Source organism: Mirounga leonina, unplaced genomic scaffold (assembly GCF_011800145.1).
Source record: "Mirounga leonina isolate KUSES-001 unplaced genomic scaffold, KU_Mleo_1.0 Mir_95, whole genome shotgun sequence".
Taxonomy (NCBI): domain Eukaryota; kingdom Metazoa; phylum Chordata; class Mammalia; order Carnivora; family Phocidae; genus Mirounga; species Mirounga leonina.
This window is the reverse complement of record NW_023270865.1, coordinates 6964483-6989671: the sequence shown is the minus strand read 5'-3', so window position 1 is coordinate 6989671 and position 25189 is coordinate 6964483. Positions and strand designations below refer to the sequence as shown.

General features: G+C 43.1%; 1 protein-coding gene across 1 annotated transcript in view; it reads left to right on the top strand.

Annotated features, from left to right (window-relative positions):
* Positions 1-25189, top strand: part of SEMA5A (semaphorin 5A) — a 466526-nt gene that overhangs the window by 158593 nt on the left and 282744 nt on the right. The window contains exon 3 of the mRNA XM_034998860.1: positions 5290-5487. Within this exon, the coding sequence (XP_034854751.1) occupies positions 5367-5487 (121 nt within the window). The 5' untranslated portion in view covers positions 5290-5366. The remainder of the gene's footprint in view (positions 1-5289; positions 5488-25189) is intronic.

Here is a 25189-nt window from a genome sequence, read left to right as displayed (position 1 = left end):
ACACTGTAGCTGAAACCTCTTTAGACGCCATGGCTTCTGTCTTCTTTCTCCTGTGTTTCCTGAGACTTCGCTCTGACTTCTGGTTGACAGTTATGCAGGGGTAGACGTTCACTTGCTTGACAGTTCTTGCCTGGACTGTGGCCTCTGCATCTTTGCCCTGCTGTGTCGGAGGGCTGTACCTTGAGCTCAGGTGACCCCCTTCAGTGTGGTTGGCTAGAGGCCGCCCCTCCCTCCCCTGGTCTTAGATTCATTCACCTGTAGGATCTTTGACCCTGGCTGAGCCTCTGCCTTCTCAGCTGCAGAGTGATCTCACCTGCCCTTCACCTCAAATTCAGCGGGTTGTTGACTCATTTCCTGTCTCACGTGCCAGGGGACAGCACAAACCACCTCCTGGTGTTGTTTGCTCAGGGCAAGGGATGGGTGAATGTTGGCCGTGCCATTCCTGATTCATGCGGACGGCCGGGTGAGCATGTTGGAACGCATCGTCTCGGGACCGTAACGATGTGTTCAGTCCATAATGAAATAAGTCAAACTCAGAAACAGGACAGGTCGTGTGAGCCCCCATGCAAGCAGTGATGAGGAAGCAGGTTCTGTAATTGGTAGCCCGTGGTTCCCCGAAGGGAACTGCTGCGTGGGCGGCCGCTGTGTGCGCAGAAGGGGGAACCAGCGTGACCCTTGGTGTCGCGGACTCGGGGCTGACTCGGGGCTGGCCCGGGGCCCGCCGCACCAGCCGATGAACTGATGTGTGTGCCAGGCTTCCTCTGAGGACCCTGCTTAGGCCGGAGAGGCTGGCGGGAAGCCTTTGCAGGGGGAGGAGTGGCCGTGGCATTAGCGGACGGGTTGTGGGTGAAAGGCACCCTCCTTTCCTTGGGTTCCTTGGGTTTCCTTCCTGAGGGTTTTTGAATAGGGCAGGGCTGTTTACCTCTCAGCAGAGGATGACTGCGCGCCACTGTATTTGGCCATGCCAAGGGGTGTCGGGGGTGCCGGATAGTGGAATGTTGCTTTCACTTTGGGCTGGGACTTAGTCTCTGGGTGAGCCTTGGAATAGGGCCAAGAGGTGGGAAGATCGATGACACGTCAACCTTGCAGAAAGAAGTGTCTGTCCATCCCCTCCTACCTGTTGTGCCGTTTGTGTTTCTGATGTTTCCACGGACTGGCTGCTCACAATGCGGGGGCCCCCGGGCAGCCTCATCCCGTTGATACAAGGACAGTTGGGCTGAAGACAGGCAAGCAGGCAGGCATGGGGCCCGGCTACCTGAACCCTCTCGGTCAGCTCGGTGGCTCTGTTCCCTGCCCGACTCAGGCATCTTCTCTCCCATGAAAGTCCTTCAAGCCAGCAGGTAGGAGCTGGGCCGGAGGGTTTCTGTGGATTCTGAATTGCCCCGGGGGGTCCGGCCGCTTCCAAACATACAGTAGGTCTGGAGCTCAGAGGAAACACTGCTTCCCCTGCCCAGAAGTACATTAAGCTTATTTTAGGTCTGTTTTTATTAATAACTGGTTAGACTTTGTTCCCTAAGCAAAACTTTTTGTGTAAGCTTTCATTCTTTGGATTTCTTTTTTATCTGACAGCATTTTTTTTTTTTTTTTTTTAGACTAAAAGGAATAGTCATTTTTTCACCAAAGCCTATTCATTTGCAGTGTGGGTGTGAATGGGAAATGTTATTTATTGCACAAACACTTATATACAGAGTTTTGCTTATTTAGATGGAGCTTATAGGGGGTTCCTCCCACATCAGGAAACTAAAAGGAAGGCTTCAGGGATTTTAAAGTAGATGCAACAAAAATGTTTTATTTTGTAGCCCAAACCAGCCTGTTGTGCTACATCTGCCTATTGGCAAAATCACTTATTTAGCATGAAATCACCTAATATATTTTGAATTTTCCAGAGGTGCCTAGGATGACACCAGAACAACTTTTATTGAAATTGATCCTTTGAAATTTCCTTCCTAACGTATCTCCCCAGCGAAACAAGTAGTCGTAATTAACGGGACATTCATTTTTATTGGAGTTTTGCTGAAATGAGTCAATACAAAGTCAGTTGGGTGATTTATGTAAGTATTTTAAAATGAACTTTCAAGTGATGACAGCTTGTCTAATTTCTAAAGAGGAGAGGGATTGTGATCCATATAAATCAGAACTTCTCAACTGGGGGCAATTTGGCAATGGAGCCAATTTTGGTTGGCACACGTGGGGCCAGGGGCGCTATTGGCATTGAGTGGGTCGAGACCAGGGATGCTGTTAAATACATAGGGCAGCTACCAGAACAGATGATTGGCTCTAATTGTCACTAGTGCTGAGATGGTGCATGCAAAGCCCTGGTATAAATATGCCCCTGCCCAAGAGGCGAGAGCTTTATTATATTCAGGGGAAGTTAGAATTGCCGAGTCCAGGATGGAGGGACCTGCTCTTGAGATCTACGCTATGCAGAGGAGAAGACATTCAAGGACTCAGCCTCCCCGGGTGGCATCTGAGAAAAGCCCACTCTAAGTGAAGACTGAATGCCCTTCCCTGGCACCTTCCCGGGACGGCTGTTTATAGTGTCTTTATTTTGAGAAAAGAGGTAGCATGTTATAGCCTGAAAATTACAAACTTCTAAAAATCACCTGTTCTCATTAAACCCGCTTTCCTTAGGTTAACGTGGCCAGCCTGTAATTTTGTCTCCTCACCAGTCGAACTCCGTGTCCTATTTTAGCTGCTCTTTAACTTGACAGGGCATGTCCCGCTTCTCTGTCACTTTCCGGATCCCAGGGAAGGCATGTTCTAGGCGCTTGCGTGATTTTTCTCTACCTTTCCTTCCGGAGGCAGCCGAGTCAGGCTGGAGACAGGAGTGAGGACTACTCTCAGTGTAGGGCAAGTCCATGGGCAGCGGGTCTGTCTGTGTTGACACATGGAAGAATTACGTGCAAGGGAAGAATTTGCTCTTAGCTCCTGGTGGACTTGTGCTGGGTCTCGGGGTCAAGACCAGGTAGCGCCCCCGTCTGTCGGACTGGTGCCCCTGGTCCAGATCTCCTTGTCCTGATGAAGATTCTCTCCTTTGCCTCCCCCTCCCCGCCCCCCGCCACCGCTCCCTCTCTAAAATAAACAACTCAGTCTTTAAAAAATGAAAATAAAATGTGTAATGTCTGTGCTCCAGTCCTACTGGATTTCTGTGTTGCCCTGTGCCCTTGGTGCTCCATCTCTGTTTTCCTTCTCTTTGTGGGGGTCACTTGTTCAATTGCAGTTTCCCAGTAGGTGGTTCTCTTTAACCCTTTCTTTTGCTTCCCTGCTTTCCCCTGGTGAAGCTTAGCCCCATCCAGAATGTAAACATTCCAAACCTCCAGTTCTGTCTCTGAATTCTTGTTTTTCTTAGCACCCAACCTGGCTTTGCAGCAGTCTGCTGTCTTCCCTTAAATATCCTCTCAGCATCTTAAACCCCACACACGTGAAACTGAATGATCATATTCTCATCTAAATAAAGTTCTTCTGTTGATTATGATATCTAAATGAGAGGCATTACTGCTCTTATGGTCACTTGTATTCTCTGTCTTGAGTCTGTGCCCCTTTGCTTTCTTTTGCCCCAAATGTAGCAGATTAGAACGACCACCATTTTGTTATATTTCATACTTTGGAGGTTAGGAATTTGGGCAGGGCTCAACTGGGTGATTCTTTTGCTCTTGTGATACTGAGGTTACTCGGTGGGTTTCAGCTTTACTCAGCTTTGGTGGGGATGGCTGGGAAGCTGGCCTCAGTGGGAAATGTCCCTGGGAGTCCCTATATGTGGCTTCTGTAACATGGCTGTCTCGGCTAGTTGGGACTTCTGATTCTGGTTTCTTAGCACCCCAGAGAATGTGTTCTAAGGGACAGGAAGTGGAAATTGCTAGGTTCTTAGGGTATGGGCTTGGAAACTAGCAAGCCATCACTTTAGTTAAATTCGAATGAACAAAGCAGTTACAGAGCCAATCCAGATTCAAGAGAACGGGCATAAACCCGGCTTTCATGGGTCGAAGAAGTCGTGGCCATGTTTAGTTTGCCATACTTCCCCTTTCCCATCACACTGAGTGTTTGCTGTGCTTGCCTGAATTTTTATTCACATCGATAACACCCAGAGTCACAGCTTCATTTATTTCTCTCCTGAATAGTTACTGTAGGTTCAAATTAACTTCTCTATCTTTATGCTCTTCTCTATCCAATTTCCTGCATACACTATTCTGAGAACAACCCTTTACATTTCTTCTGCAGTTACTCTACCATGGTAGCTTGTTGACTAGAAATAGAGACCTCAGACGTTGGTGTAGGGCCCCTTCCAGATCTTAACCCAAGCCCCTGTCTAAACTGCTTCCCACTAACTCTCCTTTATATCTCCTGGGATCTGGCTCAAGTACAGTAAACTGTTCCCCAAACTGTTATTACCGCCTCCTTCCTCAGGAGCACGTCTTCATCCCCCTTCCCTTGGCATGAAATGCACTTCCAGAATCCTCCATCTGTTGAAATCCTTTTTATTCTTCAGTATGAAACCCAAATGTGAGCTCTGCACGGGACCTGCCTGGGTTCCTCTAAATGGTGGTGGTGCTCTCCTAAGTCCTAAAACACTCCTGCCCCTTTCCACACTTTTCTAATGGCTTGGCTTACAGTTATTTTTACAAGCCCATCTTATTTTAAAGCTTATTAGTCTTCTAAATTATTCATAATCTTTAAAGTCTCCCAGCTCCCAGCCTAGCAATTTCATTTCACCCAGTAGGTGCTCACTATGGCTTTTTATTTGATTCATGCTGGATTTCCAGCCAGAAGCTTTGCAGGCAGGTCATCTATAAATTTCAAAGGATACATTCACCAAATATGGGCAATTTTTAAGAGTTGGGTAGCATAGTATCAGGTTATTGAGAGAAGACAGTGGTCGTGGTGTTAAACAGGGGCTTTGGATGTCAAAAAGGGAAGGGCAGGGATCCTCAGGGTTTCCACGCATGGATCTGTGCTAGCGTGAGGGGGCGAGGAAGATATTCTAAGGGAAAAACCATCAGCGGTCCCAGCTGTTAAACTGCTTTTTTCAGGAGTGATGACTTGGTACGGGTTAAACTTGAACATTTCTCCTTTTATAATAAATGGGTTATTTCATAAAACTATGGGCCGGAAGAGAGGTCTGTACCAAGACATACTCACATGTATTTGAAATACCACCTAGAAAAAGGTAAGTTTGTCCAAGCCCTCGAAGGCTCTCCTTTTTTAAAGCTAGTGATGAGGCTTAACTAAAAGACCACCCACCGGAGAACCTGAACTCACAGTCATCTAATTGTTCTCTTTTGTGTGTTTTAGGCACTTGCCCCACATGACAGGAAGACGAGCTTCTGGTTAGAAGACAAGTGCCCAGAGTCCAAGGCCGTCTGCCCACCATGAAGGGGACCTGCGTCATTGCATGGCTCTTCTCCAGCCTGGGGTGGTGGAGACTCGCCCAGCCGGAAACAGATGCATCTCAGTGCCAGAGAGCGGAGCACCCGGTCATTTCCTATAAAGGTGAGGGGCAGGCACCCTCGGACTGCAAGGGTATCACTTACATGCATTTTCCATAGTCAGTGATAGAGAATAACAATGGTTATTGCTCTGTCATTCTGTGACTCGTGTTTTAGACATCATTTAAAATACAAGTACAAGTGCAAAATTCTCCATTGCAAGAACTTCCTATTCCGAAACTGATCACTACAATCTCGAGAAGAATTCAAAATTGGAGTTATTATGGGTAGAAAATCCCATTGTTAAGGCCGCCTTTATTTAAAGGTGCTGCGAGCCTCCTAGGCATTCGAACCAGGGGCTAAAAATGTGATCTACAGAAATAATAATAAAACCAAGTAACAAAAAATTCACTTCAGCGTTTCCCAACAAAGCCTTAGTCTTACCACAAAACTTAAATGCCTTGATCTCCCTATGTCACACTGCATGGCAGACAGAATTGATTTAATGTCTTAAGAATGTCAGTGGATCTGTAGGATTAATTACTTAGTATGTGTGTCCAGTCATTTTTTTCTTTTATTTATCAAAATTTATTTAGGGCTCTCTCTACCCTGGGTACTCTAAGCCTTCAGGATGAAAAATAAATTAGTCTTTGTCCCTGTCCTCAAGGAACTTACAGTTATATTACCAAACCAACTATAATTAATCAGATATTATATTTTAATAATTCATCCAATAAATAGCTTTATGTTTTAAACTTTATATCATGAAAAATTTCAAATATCTGCAAAAATAGAAAGAATAATCTAAGGAACACCCAACCCAACATTTATTAATTCATGTCCCACCTTTTTTCTTTTAAATCCACATGCATGCTCCACCCCACACCCACCAAATTATTTTGAAGCAAATTCAAAAAATCATATAATTGTATCTATAATATTTCAGTACATGGTTATGAAAGAAAGGGAATTCCCGGTGCCATGATTGCATCAGACCAAAAATGCAAAAAAAAAAAAAAAACAAAACCCAAAAAAACAACAACAAAAAAACAAACCCAATTCCATAAAATCATCTGACATCCAGTGAGTATTGTGAGATCCCTGATGGTCTCATGAATGCTGATGCGTTTTTTTTGTTGTTGTTGTTGTTGTTAACGGTTGGGTTGAATCAGGATCTAAATGGAGCTCATACACTTCAGTTGGTTGGTCTTCTGTTTTGTTGTAGTTGTTGTTGCTTCCTTTGCAAATTAGTTACAGAAGAAATCCGAGCTCTTTGTCCTATAGCATTTCCCACAGTCTGGATTTTGCCAAGTGCATCCCCTTGGTGCTCAAAAGTTCTGTCTCGAATATTTGTGTGAATTCATAGAGGTATCAAGAGGAGGCTTCGATTCAGGTTCGAATCTTTCTGTCTCCCCTGTGGCACGGATGGTACCGTGTCCATCTGTAGGAAGGCAGGTCTTGTCTAGTGTGAAATTAGCAGTCCGTGATGGTCATGGCCGGAATCTACCGATTCATTCAACGGTGTAAAGCTGGGATTTCCTAATTTTATTATTCCTTCTTCATTTAGTAACAAGAATATTTCTGTATAAAGTAACTTTCCCTTATCAACTATGTGAATATCTTGAGGCTACAGCTCATATAGGAAAGTCAGAATTAATGCTTTTGTCCTTTTCTTCCCTTTCCTAGTTTTTTTGTTTTTTGTTTTTTTAAAGACTAGTTGGTTCTCTAACATTATCCAAAGGGAGCAAGTAAGATGTTATGTTTACTTTTTGTTTTGTCTTGTTTTCTTATTTTGGTTATTAGAATCATTGTTAATACATGGATTTTTAACATTTGAATTATTTCAAGCAATTGCAGTTTTGATGCTTATAGGGGGTGAAATCATCTCATTTTAAGCCCGTGGAAGCGTCTTCAAGTGGGCTTCTGAACTATTCTGACATAACCCAGGTTGCCTTTGCTAGCTTGCTTACTCTCTGGGACAGCAAGATGTTCTTGATTCTTCTCAGCCGCTTCCTTCCGTAGACCTGAGAATCAGCCATTTTGGGCTGATTTAAGCACGGACATCCCCAGTGTTAGGTCTTTTCAGTGTACAGAGCTCAGGAAAAATTTTTTAAAAAGCACCATAATTCCTCTGGATGCTTCCAGTTCATCTCTAAGATCCTAGGGTTTTTCTGAACCTCTCCTACCTTCTGTCTGTGTCTTTTTGTCCTGGGCACAGAATCCTGAGTCTCTGCAGCCACCACAGTCATTCCTTTGCCTTTTCCTGCAGTAGACCCTGCATCGTTTCAGAGAGAGTCAAGCAGCTCCAGTCGTTTTTGACGACTCAAGTGCTATAAGATGGTCTGCTTCTCTTCTTTTAGTCCTCGGGCTACCAATGTCCTTGGGAAACTAAAGCAATGACTTCACTTGAAGGAATTTCCTTTTGCATGGTTATGCTGCCAACTCAAAACCTGGTTCGTTTCATTTGTTTAATTTCCCTTTTGATTTTTAGAAATTAACAAAACTTTACCTTATTATGTAGTGTTGCAGAGTTTCATTAATGAAAACGAGGCGTGTTCAGAGAAACTGCCTTCGCTTGTGTTTTCTCCACTCTGTTCCCTCTCTCTGCACTCAGCTAAACTTTCACTTCTATTTTAAGGTCCGTGCTTCTTTTCTCGGTCTAGCATCTTTTTGACATGGTGGTATATCCTGGAGTCCACTCCCTAGTGGCACCCTCCATGCCACTCCTTTTCAGAGCGCATAGTTCTCCATCGTGTGATGAACCGTAGTGTACTCAGCATCAGCCCAATGGGAGGTGTTTAGGGTACTTTCTGTCCTTGGTGGTCATGGGTAGTGTTATGATGAGTAACGCCTACTGCAGACATCTCTTAATCCTTTACAAGGGTACCACTGGAAAAGAATCCTAGCAGTGGGATTGCTATGTCAAAGGATAAATGCATATGTGGTTTTGCTAGATATTGCCCAATTCCCTTTCATGAAGGTTGAGCCATTCTGTATTCTCGTTCCCCCTGGGTATGAGGATCTGTTTCCCACCGCCCTTTCCCGTGGAGTGTACTATCACTCTTCGGGATTTGGACTAATCCCATAGTTTGTAAATGACCTCTCAGCATAATTTCAACTTGCATATGTTTAAGTTGGAGCAAATGATTTACAAACATTTAACAGGTGCCTGTTATGTGCCTGTTTGTACTAAATATTGAGGAGATAGAGCAAAAAACATGGTCCCCATTAAGGGTTTAGAATATCTCAAGGAATATAAGCCAAAAGGAACATTGCATTACATTCTATTAAGGGTCCTAACAGGTGTCTTGGCTGGGTGCTGTGGGAGCCCAGGAGAGGGGCATCCGAACCAGAGAGCCTGGGTTTTAGGAGAGTTGTTACAGGTTTCTGGGATGAGGCAACAGCAGAACTGAGTCCCAAATGATTGTTAGAAGGTGTTTATGAGTCTGATGAATGGAGAGACGTCTCGGGGAGAGAAAAAGAGCAAGTGAGGGAGAGGAGCATAGCAGGTCCTGGCAAGTCTCCTGTAAGGTGAGCCACGAAATCTTCATTTAGGTTATGGAGAGGAGGTGGAGGGAGATGAGGCCGAAGTAGTTGTAGGGGTTCAATATTGTCCGGCATCTGAAGGCCCCTTAAGAAGCTCCCCCATCTGGACAGATTCCGTGTTCAGAATGGCAAAGGCAGCAGGGAGAGCCCATCCTGAGTTTGCCGCTGTGATCAGAGCGAGCAGTCATGAGGCACTAAGCTAAAGGGATGGTAGCAGAAATGTAAAGAATTAGGTGAATTCTAGAAATGCGTAGGTGTTGATGATTTCATGGATGTAGGACAGGAGGGAGAAGGAGGCACTGTGTATGATCCCCAAGTTCTTGGCTGTTGATTCCATACGGAATAAAGAAGGGGAATCGAAAATGATGATTTCAGATTGAGAAAGCTGAGTCCCTACCCGCCCTCAGATGGGCTGTCTGGCTGAGAGCGAGGCATCATGGGATCCAAGAAGGGAGAGGCATCCCTCCGAGCATGGGATGATGCAGAGTTCGAGGCTGACGTGGGCCAGAGGGCAGAGTGACAACGTCATCCTGGTTTGTCCAGGACTTTCCTGGAGATAGCACTGAAAGTCCTATGATCTGTGTATTAGTTTCTTAGGTTTACTCTAACAAAATATGACAAACTGGGTGACTTAAAACAAGAGAAATATTTTCTCTCATAGTTCTGGAGGCTAGAAGTAAAAAAAAAGAAAAAGAAAAAGAAAGAAGAAACCAAGGTGTCAGCAGGGCCACGCTTTCTCTGACAGCTCTAGGGAAGAATCCCTCTCTGCCTCTGCTTAACTTCTGGGAGTTGTCCGCAGTCCTTGGCGGTCCCAGGCTCGTAGGTGCATCCCTCCAGCCTGAGTCTGTACCCACATGCCATTCTCTTGGTGTGGCTGTCTTTTTGTCTTCTCCTCTTTTTGTAAAGACACTGGTCACATTGGATGGAGGGCTCACCCTCACCCAGCATGATCTCATTTTAACTAATTACACCTGCAAAGACCCTCTTTCTAAGTGAGGTCACATTCATAGATACTAAGGTTTGGACTTCCGTATCTTTTTCGGGGGAACACAAACCTGTAAGCAGTGGCATACATCAGAGCAGTTTCAGGGCAGGGCTGGGGGAAGAACCTCGATGGTAATGAGCAGAGAAACAAATGTGAGGTGAAGGAAGAGATATAAAAGGAGACAGTTATTGACTCAGCCAGCAGGGATGTGAGAGCAGGGGACAGCTTTTAAGAGAGCGTCACTTAATCATCCTTAAGTGGTGATGGGGAAAGGCCAGGTGAAGGAAGAGGCTGAAGAGAGGAGGAGATAATTGATTACACAGAGTCCCTGGGGCCGTAGGAGGGGATAGGATACTGGGCACAGGTGGGAGATTAGCTTACAGGAAGCAGACCCCACCTCCAGTGAGTCTGGAGGGAGGGAGGCTGGGGCACCCAGGATGCAGGAACATACGCGGGTGGGGGTGGCTGCACGGGGAAGGGGTCCCCGAGGACCTCCATCTCTGCATCTTGGCTGAGAAGGAGGAGGCAGGCCATGGGCCGAGAGCATGGGGGCTTTAGGAAGGAAGTGCTTCTCTGAAGAAGGGGTGAGGCTGTTAATCACAATATACACCAGAGATTCCCTGGGCGGGGGGGTGGTGTTAGGAGCCCAGCTAGTCTTTGAAACGGCTGATGTTGCCGCTGAGCAGGGGGCCGCGGGTGTGCTACATGAACACTCCTGTGTGAAGCGCGGCTCTACGAGAATGTTCGAGAAAGCAGGATGGAACACTGGAGAAATAAAGGCAGGACTGGGTAATCTTGACTTTTAAAATCTGGATTTCCGCGTACACTTAAAATTTCATGATTTAATGTTGTACATGGGAGGCTCTCTGCACAAGAGACTCCTGATGAAGTGGACCAGATGCTACGGTCATGTCTGGATACAACGAAGCACGTTTTATTGAAGTCTTGCTTCGATTTACCTGGGTAGGTGGAAGATGTTGGCAGGATCTTTTTTTTTCCCCCATCCTAGGTAAAATACTTGCCACCGTGGGCCTTCTCTTGTCTAGCAGAGTTCATTGCTCAACACGCTCTAACAGCTTGCTGTGTTTGCAAGGTTACTCCCTTGACTGCATGTTCTGGAACATTTATCCTTGATCGTGGAGGGGCTGCTAAAACACCCTGACCCATTGCAGATGCACCATTTACACTTCTGTCCTTGTCATTTGCTTAAACGTCTGTTCCAATAAAGAGGGAAAAAATAGTGACCCTTCAAGACAGCATGTTTCTCAGCATGCTTACTGAGTCTCATAACCGTCTCTGAAATGAGTTTTAAATGTTTAATGTCCACTTAAGGCAATGGTGCCATATCCTGCCTTTGTTTGTTTATTGATTAAAGTTTACCCAGCGTGCTTGCTATTTAGATTGTGCTCCACTTATAGGGATTGGTTTATGGGGAACAATTCCGCAGTAGGCACAGAGGAAGACTGCCAGTGGGGTGAGTCATGCCACACTTCGGCTTTCTCCACCTCGGACGCCTTTCTTCAGTGCTGTAGCTGGTAGTGCTTATGTTAATGATTACGAAGATTACTTCTCTGCCTGTGGAATCAGGCGAGCGCTATAAATTCCACTCTAGGGTCCCCGAGATCTTGATCTCTGACTCCGTGGTGTCCCCGTTGATTGCCTTCCTACTTACGGATTCACCGATTGGCCGGAGATTTGGTTTGGGACTTTGGAGAGAGTTGTAGGAATGCTTCATAGGGGATTAGCAACATTTGGCCCCCGATCTTGGGAGGGCCATCTGAGGGAATGGGGTGCCAGCTTGGGCCATCCCCGGGACAGGACTGGGAGCGGCGCTGGCCCTCGCGTTTAAACAACTGTCTTTATCTCCACGGGCAGTCTTCGGTGATTGAAGGAACCATGATGACAAGGGTACGGCATCGGATTGTGAACTTGGGTTCTAGTCTCATACCATAGTATAGATACTTTTCACAAATCCTGCATCTTTCTTTTGAATCATATAATTATATTCCAGTGTGTTTGTGTGTGTGTTGGAAGCGCTGAATTGTTAAATGTTGGCAATGATAGTCAATGACGTACTTTGTGACTGTCTTCTTCGGGTTCACTTTCCGGGACCTGCAGCCTCTTCCCACCTCGGAGAGAGGCTGTCTTTCTTCCAGTCTGTAAGGTGGCCATGTACCCATGTCCTGCCGCCCCATTAGCCACCGTTCCTGCCCACTGTCCTGCCAGTTGTGCTCGTCCGTGGCTGCCTCACCGTCCCTGGGACCCCTGCCTTGCTTGCTGTGCCACGTTCTCCCCGTGGGGCTGAGGAAGGCGTAGCGTGGGCAGCCTCCGTTACCCTCCAAGGCCCAAGGATGGGGATGCCAGAAGGGAGCCGAAGGCCTCGTTTCTGTGCCATGGCTCCACGGGTCCCACGGCCCCCTGCATGTCCACGCGTGTCCCACAGTTCTGTGGTGTTCCACGGCGCTCCATTTCTCCTCCGGGTTTTGGCGTTCTGGGGTCCAGTGCCCCAGTCAGTCCTGTGGTGTCATGGCTCTGGCTGGGTCGCACCCCTTCTCTCGGACCTGGACCCTCATCCCTACAGGAAGGGCTGCGGGAGATGCTTTCTGTTTCCCGGAAGATTTTGGAGACTTCAGAGTCTTTGAGTACCTAAGCCTGGGTTGAAATTGCTTCGAGTGTTTCCTCCCCATTCATCTAGTGTCACATCGGCCACTTGACCTTTATAAATCATACGTGTGTTTGTGTGACACTGGCCTATTGTCTCCAAGGAAGAATTAGGACAATTTATTTTAATTAAAAAGAGATGGTGTGAAATTCATTTTAGTGTTTAGTTTGAATGTTTTCATATGAATCCGATTAGAGCATAGGTAGAGCGAGACGCAGCTAACTGTGGAAAACTGTCTTGAAGGCATTGCTTTTCTTTGTAAAATGTAAAACCTACGTAAACCAAGTGTGATTCTTTCTGGTTTGGTAACAGGATATGAGTTACCCTCCTGTGAGTTTATTTGGGGAGGAAGAGTGTTGTTACGGATCCTTACAAGTTCTTGGTTCCATAAATAATTTGACTTCTGTTATCGTGCATATGACTGAATGGTTCATATAATGTACTGTCGAAATCACAGGGGCAAAACACTCCCACCTATTTGCAACTGAAGCCACTAAGGTACATGCCGCTGCCTGTTTTGTACATTAAAAACTACATTTGGGAATACATTTCTTATTTTCAAGTCTGTTGCTAGTGTGCTATCTGAAAAATGGAATATTTAAAAAAATACACAACTTTTCAACTCTGTAATATCAGTATATCATGATCCTTCACAAGGGCACATAGGTGTTAGAAGAAATGCAAAGTGGGGCGCCTGGGTGGCTCCGATGGTTAAGCGTCTGCCTTCGGCTCAGGTCTTGATCTCGGGGTCCTGGGATCGAGTCCCGCACCGGGCCCCCTGCTTCTTGGGAGCCTGCTTCTCCCTCTGCCTCTCTCTCTCTGTTTCTCATGAATAAATAAATAAAATCTTTAAAAAAAAAAAAAGAAGAAATGCAATGTAAAACCACCATGTGTTACTCACTGGGTGATTTGGTTCCAATACCTACATTGAATTTTTTTTTTTTTTTTAAGATTTTATTTATTTGGGGTGCCTGGGTGGCTCAGTCGTTGGGCGTCTGCCTTCGGCTCAGGTCATGATCCCAGGGTCTTGGGATCGAGCCCCGCATCGGGCTCCCTGTTCGGCGGGAAGCCTGCTTCTCCCTCTCTCACTCCCCCTGCTTGTGTTCCCTCTCTCGCTGTGCCTCTCTCTGTCAAATAAATAAAATAAAATCTTTAAAAAAAAAAAAAAGATTTTATTTATTTATTTGAGAGAGAGAGAGCATGAACAGGGGGAGAAGCAGAGGGAGAAGCAGACTCCCCACTGAGCAGGGAGCCCGATGCGGGGCTCGATCCCAGGACCCCGGGATCATGACCTGAGCTGAAGGCAGATGCTTAACCGACTGAGCCACCCAGGCGTCCCTGCTACATTGAACTTTTATGTCACTATTGGTCTTTGACTGATGAGAGCTGAGAGAGTCCCTATTGCCTGTTTCGTGTTTTTTTTTTTTTTTTTTTTTTTTTACGAGTAACGATTGGGTTCTGATGAAAATGGTTTATTGAGTTTTGAGAATTATTAATAACTTATGTATTATTTTTTGTGTTCTAAGGCCACTAATGAAATTATGAATAAGATTGAACATCTATATTGTATCTCGAGATAAAAATTTCAAGTGTTTTGATTGATTTGTCTAAGCGGGGAAATAGTTTCTATTATTTTAAGGCTACAAATGGAATAGCTTATAAGTGAAATAGTGCAGTGTGATTGCATTAAAACTGGGGAATAAGATTTTGTAATGTTCTTGCCAGGGTTCTGATTTAAAGTAGTCATTTCATTTGGCCCCAGATGGTGTATTCGTATATTTTATTTATCCGTAGGCATATTCTAGTCTTTCTAAGCATTAAGTGGGCCCTTCATCCGTTCTCACACTGAAGGTAAAGAAAAATCGTATCCTTATTTTATATATGAAGTAAGAACTGAAGAGTAAATATAGAGTGAATAAAGTTTTAATGAGGCGGTGTTCTTCTTGGATTTTTCTTCTCTTGTCTTACTCTAATATCAAGGCAAGGCAAGCAGCCATGGTTACATTGGAGAGACGAAGCATTGTCCCATCTCCAGCAGACAGTGGTGCTGACGTTCTCCTGTTACTGATGATCTAGAATATTGATGACACGGAAGGGACTCCATCGAGGTTTCTAAATTTAGTTTGTTTACTAATTTAATCATCACACTAACCTTTTATTTCCTGAAGCTTTCTTAGTGTGGGGTGAAGAAGGTCCAGAAATAGACTCTGGCTTTATGGGAGGAGTTGTTCCTTAATTTCTCCCTTGCTTTCCCATTTCCCTCTGTGACTCAGGGGTGGCCTCAGAGAGCCTAATCACACGTGTTGCATGACGTTGTAAGCTGTGTGGGAATGGATACATTCCTCCAATCTGCCATGTGACAAAGTTGTGGTAAAACTGTTTGGTCATTCCCACCTTGAAAGGACGTCTGGGCTGCATGTTAGGGAGACCACAAACCCTATTTAATAAAATCAATAAAGTGGGGCCCCGATGCCAGGTTAGCAGAGTGCTCGTGGTAGCTCCTAGATGAACGATTAACGATTGTCATTCTCCTTTTTTTAATTAAAAATTTTTTTTTTTAAATTTTTGTGCCACTCGATTCCCTGGCTTCAGCACACAAGAGTGTTTTTAGCTTCTGCTTGTTTGAGGCTAAAAGCAGGGTCCAGTTCGTTAGTAATTTAATCAGTATCTATGGAGCGCCTGTTATGGGCTGGTTCCAGTCCCTGGGGTTACCCCAGTAAACAAAACAGGTGGTGATCTTGGTGTGCACTGAGTTGACGTTCTCCAAGGGGAAACAGGCAAGAATAAGATGGTATAAGGCAGAGTGGGTCACATAAGGGCTGAGGAGAAGTGGAGAGCAGGGAAGGAGTTCAGTATGGGGGGGGGTCTTGCCGTTTCATCGAGGGAACCAGGGGTGCCTGACATTTTCCCGTTGCCTTGAAGACACACACTTGCCCCTTTTTATTCTGCTCTGTGTGATGGGCCAGGGAGTCTGAAAGATCTCTCAGGCTCCCAGGCCCATGGGGCTCCTGTTGGGATGTGTGGATGGGAGGAGGCAGCAGGAGGTGGACAGGGCCAGGGAAGGCCACGTTGATGCCTCCAGTAGCTGAGTGCAGCCGAGGAGTGAGGCAGCACCTTCTGGCAATCCCCACTTGCGTCAGAGCTGCTGGACAAGAGCAGAGCAGCCCCTACGTGCTTACGGGCTCCAGCCCAGCTTTTTAGAGCTGCTCGTCTCTGTGGGTCATGCATTCTTCCTTTTGCCTTTCTCAGGCCCAGTCCTTCATCCTTTTGCTTTTTTAGTTTTCACGTTGTCTTTGCAATGAATTCCCTATGTTGAATTTTCTCTATTTGAGCTACCTAGGGTGGTTTCTGTTTTTCTGCATGGATTATGATGCATACAGCAGGAGGCATTGAGTCTAGACTTAAAGGAGGTGAGGGGCAAGCCAGGGGGATAACTGAGGAAACAGTGGTCCGGGTAGAGGGAAGGGCAAGTGCAAAGGCCCTGGGGTGGGATCATGCTTGGTAAGTTTGAGGAACAGCAGGGAGGCTAGAATGACCAGAGTGGAGTGAATATTGGGGGGAGAGAAATGGAGATGAGGTCAGAACGATAACAGGGACCAGACCCTGTAGGGCCTTTAAGAATTTTGGTTTTCATCTTGAGTGAGATGGGAAGCCACTGGGAGATTTGCTGTAGAGGACTGATGGGATCTAACATGACTTGGAAGGATTGTGCTGTATGCTGTGCTGAGGATGGAGCGAATTGCAGGTGGATGAGTGGGAAGCAAGGTTGGGAGACCAGAGTGGCGGCTGGTGAACAATCTAGGTTGGAGGTGGTAGTGGCTTGGATGAGGGTGTTAGCAGCAGACACGGGGAGCAGTGGTCGTGTTCTGGATATAGCTGACTTTGGAAGTCAAGTCCAAAGCATTTCCTTTCAAATTGTGTACATGCTGTGAGAGAAAGAGAAGGGCAAGAGGGACCCTGAGGGTTTTGATTTGAGCAACTGGAAGAGTGGAAGATGAGGAAGGGACAGTCACGTTTGGAAGGAGTATTAGAGCTCAGTTTTGGGCATGTGAAGCTCGAGATGCTTCTTTGGCATCCAGGTGGAAATGTCAAATAGTTGCATGTGCAAGTCTGGAGATCTGGGGAGCAGTCTTGGCCACAGGTGGACATTTGGGAGTTATTAACACACAGATAGCATTTAAATCGATAAGTCTGGCTGAGCTCTCTAGGGGAAAGAGTGTACGCAGAAAGGAGAAGAGGTGTAATGAGTGAGCCCTGGAGTAATTCAGTACATAGAGTTTGGAGAGATGAGACAGCAGATAAGATGGAGAAGGGATATTCAGAGATGTCCTAGGAGCCAAGTGAAGGAAAAGTTCTTTCCATGGTGGCCTAACAGGCTAAAAACTAGAGTCGTGGCCCTGAACACCAGGAAGCAGGAGGCCAATATTAATATTAGCAAGAGAGGAACACGCAGCTGCTGAAGGGCCTCAGAATCTCTAAGCCTAGACCGGGGTTGATCTAAGCAGTGAACTCTTCAGTAGATGAACAGTCAGATACTTTAGAGGACTGTGGAGCATGTCACATAATTTGAATATGAATATCCCTTGAACGGTGGCCAAGTTAAAGAATTGCCCTAGTGACTTGTAAGAAACAGTACTGTATGAGGTTGCTATATATAAAAGGAGAAATCTTAGAAGTTGGTCTTGCCCCCTTAATTGAGATCATTATTAGCCAGCTGTTGAGTAGGAGGAGCAGCATGGCCAGGAGACAAGATTTTGGGTTTGTGTTCTGTAACTTAGTCAATGTGTGAACTTGGGCAAGTTAATAATTCAGTGCCTCCATTAGCACTTAAAAGTGTGGGGATGATAATGCCACCTTTTTAAGATTATTGAGTAGGAGAAATGGGAGTTTGTGTGTATTGGTGTGTATGTGGAAGTACAGAGACCACAGCGCCCCCTGTTATTATATCTAACATTACAGTTCGCTGCCTTTGAGCTTAAATGTAGCACTCTTATAGCACTCCTAACTATTAGCAAGTTTTCAAAACTCTGAGGCACAGTAATTTGAGGAACTAGTGGTGATGAAGCGAACAAGAAATCTGAATATTTGGTTTTCATGACTTCTGTCTGGGTTTTAATGTTAATCACTGGATAATGCAAAGGTATGTTGAGAACTTCTCATTTGCGAGTTAAAGGGAAATTTTCAAATCATTACATGAATGGTTCAAGTCAGATTTAAACATTTTCTCAATTTTAAAAAAATGGGCCAGAATTTAATAAGCACAATTCAGTAAAATTTAGAACTCATTTGCATGCTTTTATTTCTTATTCCAAAGGGTCAGGCCTACTTTTAAGAAGCATATCTACAAAAATAAAGCCCCACAGCATGGAAATCATAAATCCTCCATTTCATAGTGGGGAAACAAAAGCTTACATGATAAATTCATCGATCAGGGTATAAATCTGAAATCCAAATTAATTACTCTGGGGACTAAAAATGCAAACCAGAGCAAAATATATGAATGTGTGGCTTCTTCTTTCATGTTCGAGTCTTTAACCATAACATCTAATACTAATTTTAGAAATTGTGTATGGACTATCAGAGAGCTTTTGTCCTATATATCTATTATTTGACCAAGATTTGGTGAAGAGATGATTTTTATTTTTAAGATGAAAAATGATATGTGGGACTTTACCAACTGGCCATAATGGAAACATGGGATTTGATTTACCTTCTTGCTGTAAACAAGAAAACCAGACAAAATATTAGGAAGTACATTTTCAGATCGTGGACAATAGCGAATGGCAGAGCAGGATGGTAATACTTAGACAAAGGAAATAAATACAATGAGTCCTGTGATAGCCTTAGTTCACTGGAAGTGGTTTCCAAGGCAGAGTACAGTGATGGGGAATCCAAACATAGACCAGCATAAATTAAGTCTCAGTACATGTAAAAGGATTGAAATCATGCCTGTGTGATCTATGAGCACATAAGAACCAAAGTAAAAATCAATAACAGAATGATATATGGAAAATTATGTTGGACTTTAAGCAATATAATTCTAAGTGACTTACAGGTCAAAGAACAAATCAAGAGGGAAATGCTAAAGTATTTTCATATGAGTGACAACGAAAGCACAAAATATCTAAATTTGTGGCATGCAGTTAAAGCAGAGCTTAGGGAGGAATTTGTACATTTGCTTGTATTAGAGATAGAGGAAGATCTGTTATCAATGATTTTGGGATCTTAGGGAAGTAAATAAAAAGCAAATTAAATCTATGGTAAACAGGAGGAAGAAGAAAATGAAGATAAGAATATAAATCAGTTAAGGGGAAAATTACAATGAAGATCAATTAAACTAAAAGCTAACACTTCAACAAGATCAACAAAATCAATAAGTCTCTAACCAGATTGGTTAGGAACAAGAGAGAATACATATTTGTCAATATTAGGAATGAATGAGGCAACATATCTACAGAGCCTACAGAAGTAAAGAGGCTAATAATAGAAAAACAATGAGCAAGTTTATGCCAATAGATTTGACAATTTAGATGAAATGGGCAAATTCTTTGAAGATTCAGTCTGTCCAGGCTCACTTAAGAAGAGACAGATAACCTGAATAATTTAATATCCATTAAAAGAATTCAATTTGTAGTTAAAAATCTTACAACAAAGAAAACTTCAAACCCAGATGGCTTCAGTAGTGAATTTGAAAAATATTTAAGGAGGGCGCCTGGGTGGCTCAGTTGGTTGAGCGACTGCCTTCGGCTCAGGTCATGATCCTGGAGTCCCTGGATCGAGTCCCGCATCGGGCTCCCTGCTTGGCGAGGAGCCTGCTTCTCCCTCTAACCCTCCCCCCTCTCATGTACTCTCTCTCTCGCTCTCTCAAATAAAGAAATAAATCTTTAAAAAAAAAAAAAAAAGAAAAATATTTAAGGAAAGGGAAAAAAAAGACACCCATTCTACTTTTCCAGTATAGAAGAAGTTGGAACTCTTCCAGAGTAGAACAGGTTGGAACAATTTTCAGCTTTTAAAAGAAGTCATCATTACTCTCTTACCAAAACCAGAGAAGACATTCCAAAATATAAAACTACAGACCATTATCTCTCACAAACATAGGCACAAAAATCCTTAATAACATTTTAGCAGTTGAATCTGATAATCTGTAAGAAGGATAATATATCATGTCCAACTGGGTTTTATCCCATAAATGCAAGATTGCATGGGATTTCTAAGGTTTAACACTTGAAAATCAATCAGTGCAAATCAATGTATTAACTAATTTTTTAAAAAAATTTTATCTCCGGGGGACCTGGGCGGCTCAGTCAGTTAAGCATCTGACTGTTGGTTTTGGCTCAGGTCATGATCTCAGGGTCCTGAGATTGAGCCCCATGTAGGGCTCTCATGCTCAGGGCAGAGTCTGCTTGGTATTCTTACTCTCTTCCTCTCCCTTCCCCTCTGCCTCTCCCTCCGCTTACATGTGCCCTCTCTCTCAATAAATAAATAAACAAACAAACAAATAAATAAATAAATAAAATCTTTTAAAAAAATTACCTCAGTAGATATGGAAAAATCATTTGATAACTTTTAACACACATTCATGATAAAAAAACAAAAAAACAAAAAAACTAGGAGTAAAAATTATCTACAGCCTGACAAAAGACAGCTTAAAAAATCAAAATCTAACATGATCCTTAATGGTGAAAGGCTGAATGCTTTCACCATAAGGATGTTCACTCTTTCCACTTCTAGTCTAACGTTTAGTTACCATTGTTCTAACCACTGTGAAAGGTAATAATAGATAAATACTATATTATAATGAAAGTAATATAATAAACAAATGACATACACATTAGGAGGAGTTAAAGTTGACTTCTTTTTTCCTTCTTTTTTGCAAACAAGATTATCTATAACGAACATCCTAATTAACATTTTAAAAAGAACTGTTAGAACAAATAAGTGTGAGCTGCTGATTTTAAGATACAAAGTGATTATGAAAATATTCAATTGCATTGTGATATATTATCAACTAATTAGAAATTGAAATTAAATTTTATCATTTATAGTGGCATCTTAAATATGAAATAAGGATACATTTAACTAAATATGTGCAAGAGCCAAACATTGAAAGTTGCAAAAGCATTACTGAGAAAATTAAAAAGACCTAAACAAATGGAGATAAATATTCATAAATCAGGAATTCAGTGTTGTTGTTAAGATATCAATTCAGCTATATCATATGCATTGCAGTCTAGAGGGTCATGCAAATTGAATCAGAATCTTATTGTGCTTTTATTGTGTAAATCAAAAAGCTGACTTTAAATCTTCTATGGCAAGGCAAAGGATTTAGAAAAGCTGAAATAGTTTTGAGAAAAGATTACAATGTTGGAAGGCTGACAATACCTAAATTCGAGACTATGTGATGTTTGCACGAGGATAAACATGTAACAGAAAGCAGAGACCAGAAATAGATGCACACATATATTGTCAGTTAATTTTCAGCAAAGTAGCCATGGTAATTTAATGAGGAAATGATATTCCTTCCAACAAATGATGCTGGAAAAAATTGAATATCTCATATGCAAAGATGAACTGAATGGACAACTGATGCTGGACAAAATTGGGTATCTCCTATGCAAAGATGAACTGAAATGGATCGTTGGCCTAATGTTCAGAGTTAAAATTATAAAACTTCTAGAAGGAAACCTGAAAAAAATTTTGAGACCTTGGATTAGGCAAGGATTTATTAGGATAAAAAAAGCACAAAAAGCACATACGTATTTTTGTATAAATTAGACCACATCAAATTTAAAAATATTTGCTCTTCAAAGATACCATTGAGAATAAGGAAAAGCCAGCCAGATGTTATGTGGAAATAATTACAAAATGTGTATCTACGAAAGGTCTTGTGTCTAGCATATGTAAGGAAATTCTTCCAGTCTAATAAGAAAATAATCCAAATTTTTTTTTTTAAAGATTTTTTATTTATTTATTTGAGAGAGAGAGAATGAGAGAGAACACATGAGAGGGGATAGGGTCAGAGGGCAAAGCAGACTCCCTGCCGAGCAGGGAGCCCGATGTGGGACTCGATCCAGGGACTCCAGGATCATGACCTGAGCCGAAGGCAGTCGCTTAACCAACTGAGCCACCCAGGTGCCCCAAATAATCCAAATTTTAAGAAATGGCCTAGAGCTTTAGACAATTTGAAGAACGCTAATGACAGCCATGGAGTCATTCCTCTACAAATGCAACAGAGCGATGACAATTAAAAGACTGATAGTACTAAGCTTTGGCAAGGATGTGGTGGAGCTAGACCTTTTACACTATGCTGTTGATAATGCAAGATGGTGCAGCCACTTTGGAAAACACACAGTCGTTTCAAAAGTTAAACATACACTTAACCGTCAATTCCCAGCAAAACTGCTTGTAGGTATTTGCCCAAAGGTAATGAAGTGTTGAATAATGTCGACAGAAAGATTTGCATGCAAAGGTTCATAACAGCTTCATTCTTACCAGCCAACACCTGGAAACAACTCTAAAGTCCATCAACGGGAATGGACAAATTGGTTATGTGAACTAGATACTCCTGGGCAATAAAAAGAAGCAAAATACTACACTGGGGAGGGTGTGTGCTCTGGTAAGCGCTGTGAATTGTGCAAGACTGTTGAATCTCAGATCTGTACCTCTGAAACAAATAATGCAATATATGTTAAAATAAAAAGAAGAAGAAGGAGAAGGAGAAGGAGGAGGAGGAGGAGGAGGAGGAGGAGGAGGAGGAGGAGGAGGAGGTAGCGGGAGGGGAAGAATGAAGTGGGGGAAATCGGAGGGGTAGACGAACCATGAGAGACGATAGACTCTGAAAAACAAACTGAGGGTTCTAGAGGGGAGGGGGGTGGGAGGATGGGTTAGCCTGGTGGTGGGTATTGAGGAGGGCACATTCTGCATGGAGCACTGGGTGTTGTGCACAAACAATGAATCATGGAACACTTCATCTAAAACTAATGATGTAATGTATGGGGATTAACATAAGAATAAAAGAAAAAAAAGAAAAAAAATAACATAATAAAATTAAAAAAATAAATTAAAAAAAAATAAAATTAAAAAATTAAAAAAAAAGAATAGAGCTACCCTATGACCAAGCAATTGCACTACTGAGTATTTACCCCAAAGACACAGATGTAGTGAAAAGAAGGGCCACATGCACCCCAATGTTCACAGCAGCAATGTCCACAATAGCCAAACTGTGGAAAGAGCTGAGATGCCCTTCAACAGATGAATGGATAAAGAAGATGTGGTCCATACATACAATGGAATATTACTCAGCCATCAGGAAGGATGCATACCCAACTTTTACATCAACATGGAGGGGACTGGAGGAGATTATGCTAAGTGAAATAAGTCAAGCAGAGAAAGTCAATTATCATATGGTTTCACTTCTTTGTGGACCATAAGGAATAGCATGGAGGACACTAGGAGAAGGAAGGGAAAAATGAAGCGGGGGGAATCGGAGGGAGAGATGAACCATGAGAGACTATGGACTCTGAGAAACAAACAGGTTTTGGAGGGGAGGGGGGAGGGGGGATGGGTTAGCCCGGTGACGGGTATTAAGGAGGGCACGTACTGCATGGAGCACTGGGTGTTATACGAAAACAATGGATCGTGGATCACCACATCAAAAACCAATGATGTATTGTATGGTGACTAACATAACATAATAAAATTTAAAAAAAAAAAAGAAAAAAAAAAGAAGCAAAATACTGCTAGAGACAATGGATGAATCTCAAGAGTATTATGCTAAGTGAAAGAGTCCAGATACAAGACTGTACATTCTGTATTATCTCAGTATGTGACATTCTATAGACGATAAAACTGAAGTCACAGAATATTTATTAACGTTTGCCTCGACACAGACGAGGGAAGGAGTTCACTGCAAAGGTTCAGGAGAGATCCTGTGAGTCAGTGCAGGTTATTTTACATCACAATTAAGGTGGTGGTGACAGAGTTTATGCATTTGTTGAAAGTCGTTGAATTTATTTTATTTTATTTTATTTTTTTTAAAGATTTTATTTATTTATTTGAGAGAGAGAGAATGAGAGACAGAGAGCATGAGAGGGAGGAGGGTCGGGAGGGTCAGAGGGAGAAGCAGACTCCCTGCCGAGCAGGGAGCCCGATGCGGGACTCGATCCTAGGACTCCAGGATCATGACCTGAGCCGAAGGCAGTTGCTTAACCGACTGAGCCACCCAGGCGCCCGAAAGTCGTTGAATTTAAATGAGTAAATTTATTGTGTCTCCCTTATACCTCAGTTTGTGAAAACACTACCACATTTCCTCGGCACTAAGGCCAAGCATTATGTGAGAACTTTACGTTGAGAAAGATAATTATGAATAATGCGTCATGCAACATTTAATAAAGTGCGTGTGTGTGTGTGTACGCATCAGCAAGGCTACTTAAAATCTAAGATATTCAGGTCTTTAGTGAAAAACCTGCTACATAAACTGTTTAATCAGTAAAGGTTTTAATCCAAAGTTATATTAAGAGATAAGAACCCTATAGTTCAGGTTAACTTGATGTAGGAGAAGTAACTTACATAGAAAGCTTCTCTTTCAAATACTATTCTGCTCAGTGGTAATCTTTGGAGGCATCTATTTTTGACTCGTGTGTACTTTGTCACATCTGAAAATTGCTGATTTGTAGGTCACTTTTTAACTTAGGAGATAAAACACTTCTTGGAATTAGCTATTAAAACCAGAGAGAAGAAACCAGAGAAGCATACATTTAGTACTTTTGGCTGTGATATAAGCATACAGCTTTTCTTTTTCCTTTTCAAGGTTGATTTTCGTTACGTGGTCATTTACTTTTTCCCACTTCTACAATAAGAAATGGGGTGATAAGAGGACCCATTAGTATAAAGGAGCTCTGTGCACTAGAATTTTCTGTGATGATGGAAATGCTTATAGTCCATCCTGGAAAATATGGTAGCCATTAGCCAGGTGTAGCTTTTGAGAACTGAAATGTTAATAGTGTAACTGAAGTAATGAATGTTTAATTTTGCTTTAGTTGGTTAAAATTGAAATATAAATGGTCATCTACTGGTAGTGAGTACCATATTGGACTGTGCATGTACGGACCTTTGGCCTTCAGCGCTGTGTAATATCTACTGACGTAGGCTGTTGTTTCTGTGTCTAATCAGAGGCTCTTGTCCTGGCATCCCGTCCGAGTCAGTTTTTTGGAAAGCGTCATGGTTCATATTTTAAGAAGATGAGGCTGAGAAGAAGAGAACTATATAATTGTTACTCTTCTGCTATTAACTACTTCTCTGACGTAAAAGGAATCTGTTACTGTCTTTTGTTTTGGTCTCCATTATTTTAAGTGGAAAATGAGTGTAGTGGGGTCTTATTTCAAAAACTTTGCCACACCGGTGATTTTGTTGCCCATTAAACTAGAATCATAGGGGCGCCTGGGTGGCTCAGTTTGTTAAGCGACTGCCTTCGGCTCAGGTCGTGATCCTGGAGTCCCGGGATCGAGTCCCGCATTGGGCTCCCTGCTCGGCAGGGAGTCTGCTTCTCCCTCTGACCCTCCCCCCTCTCATGCT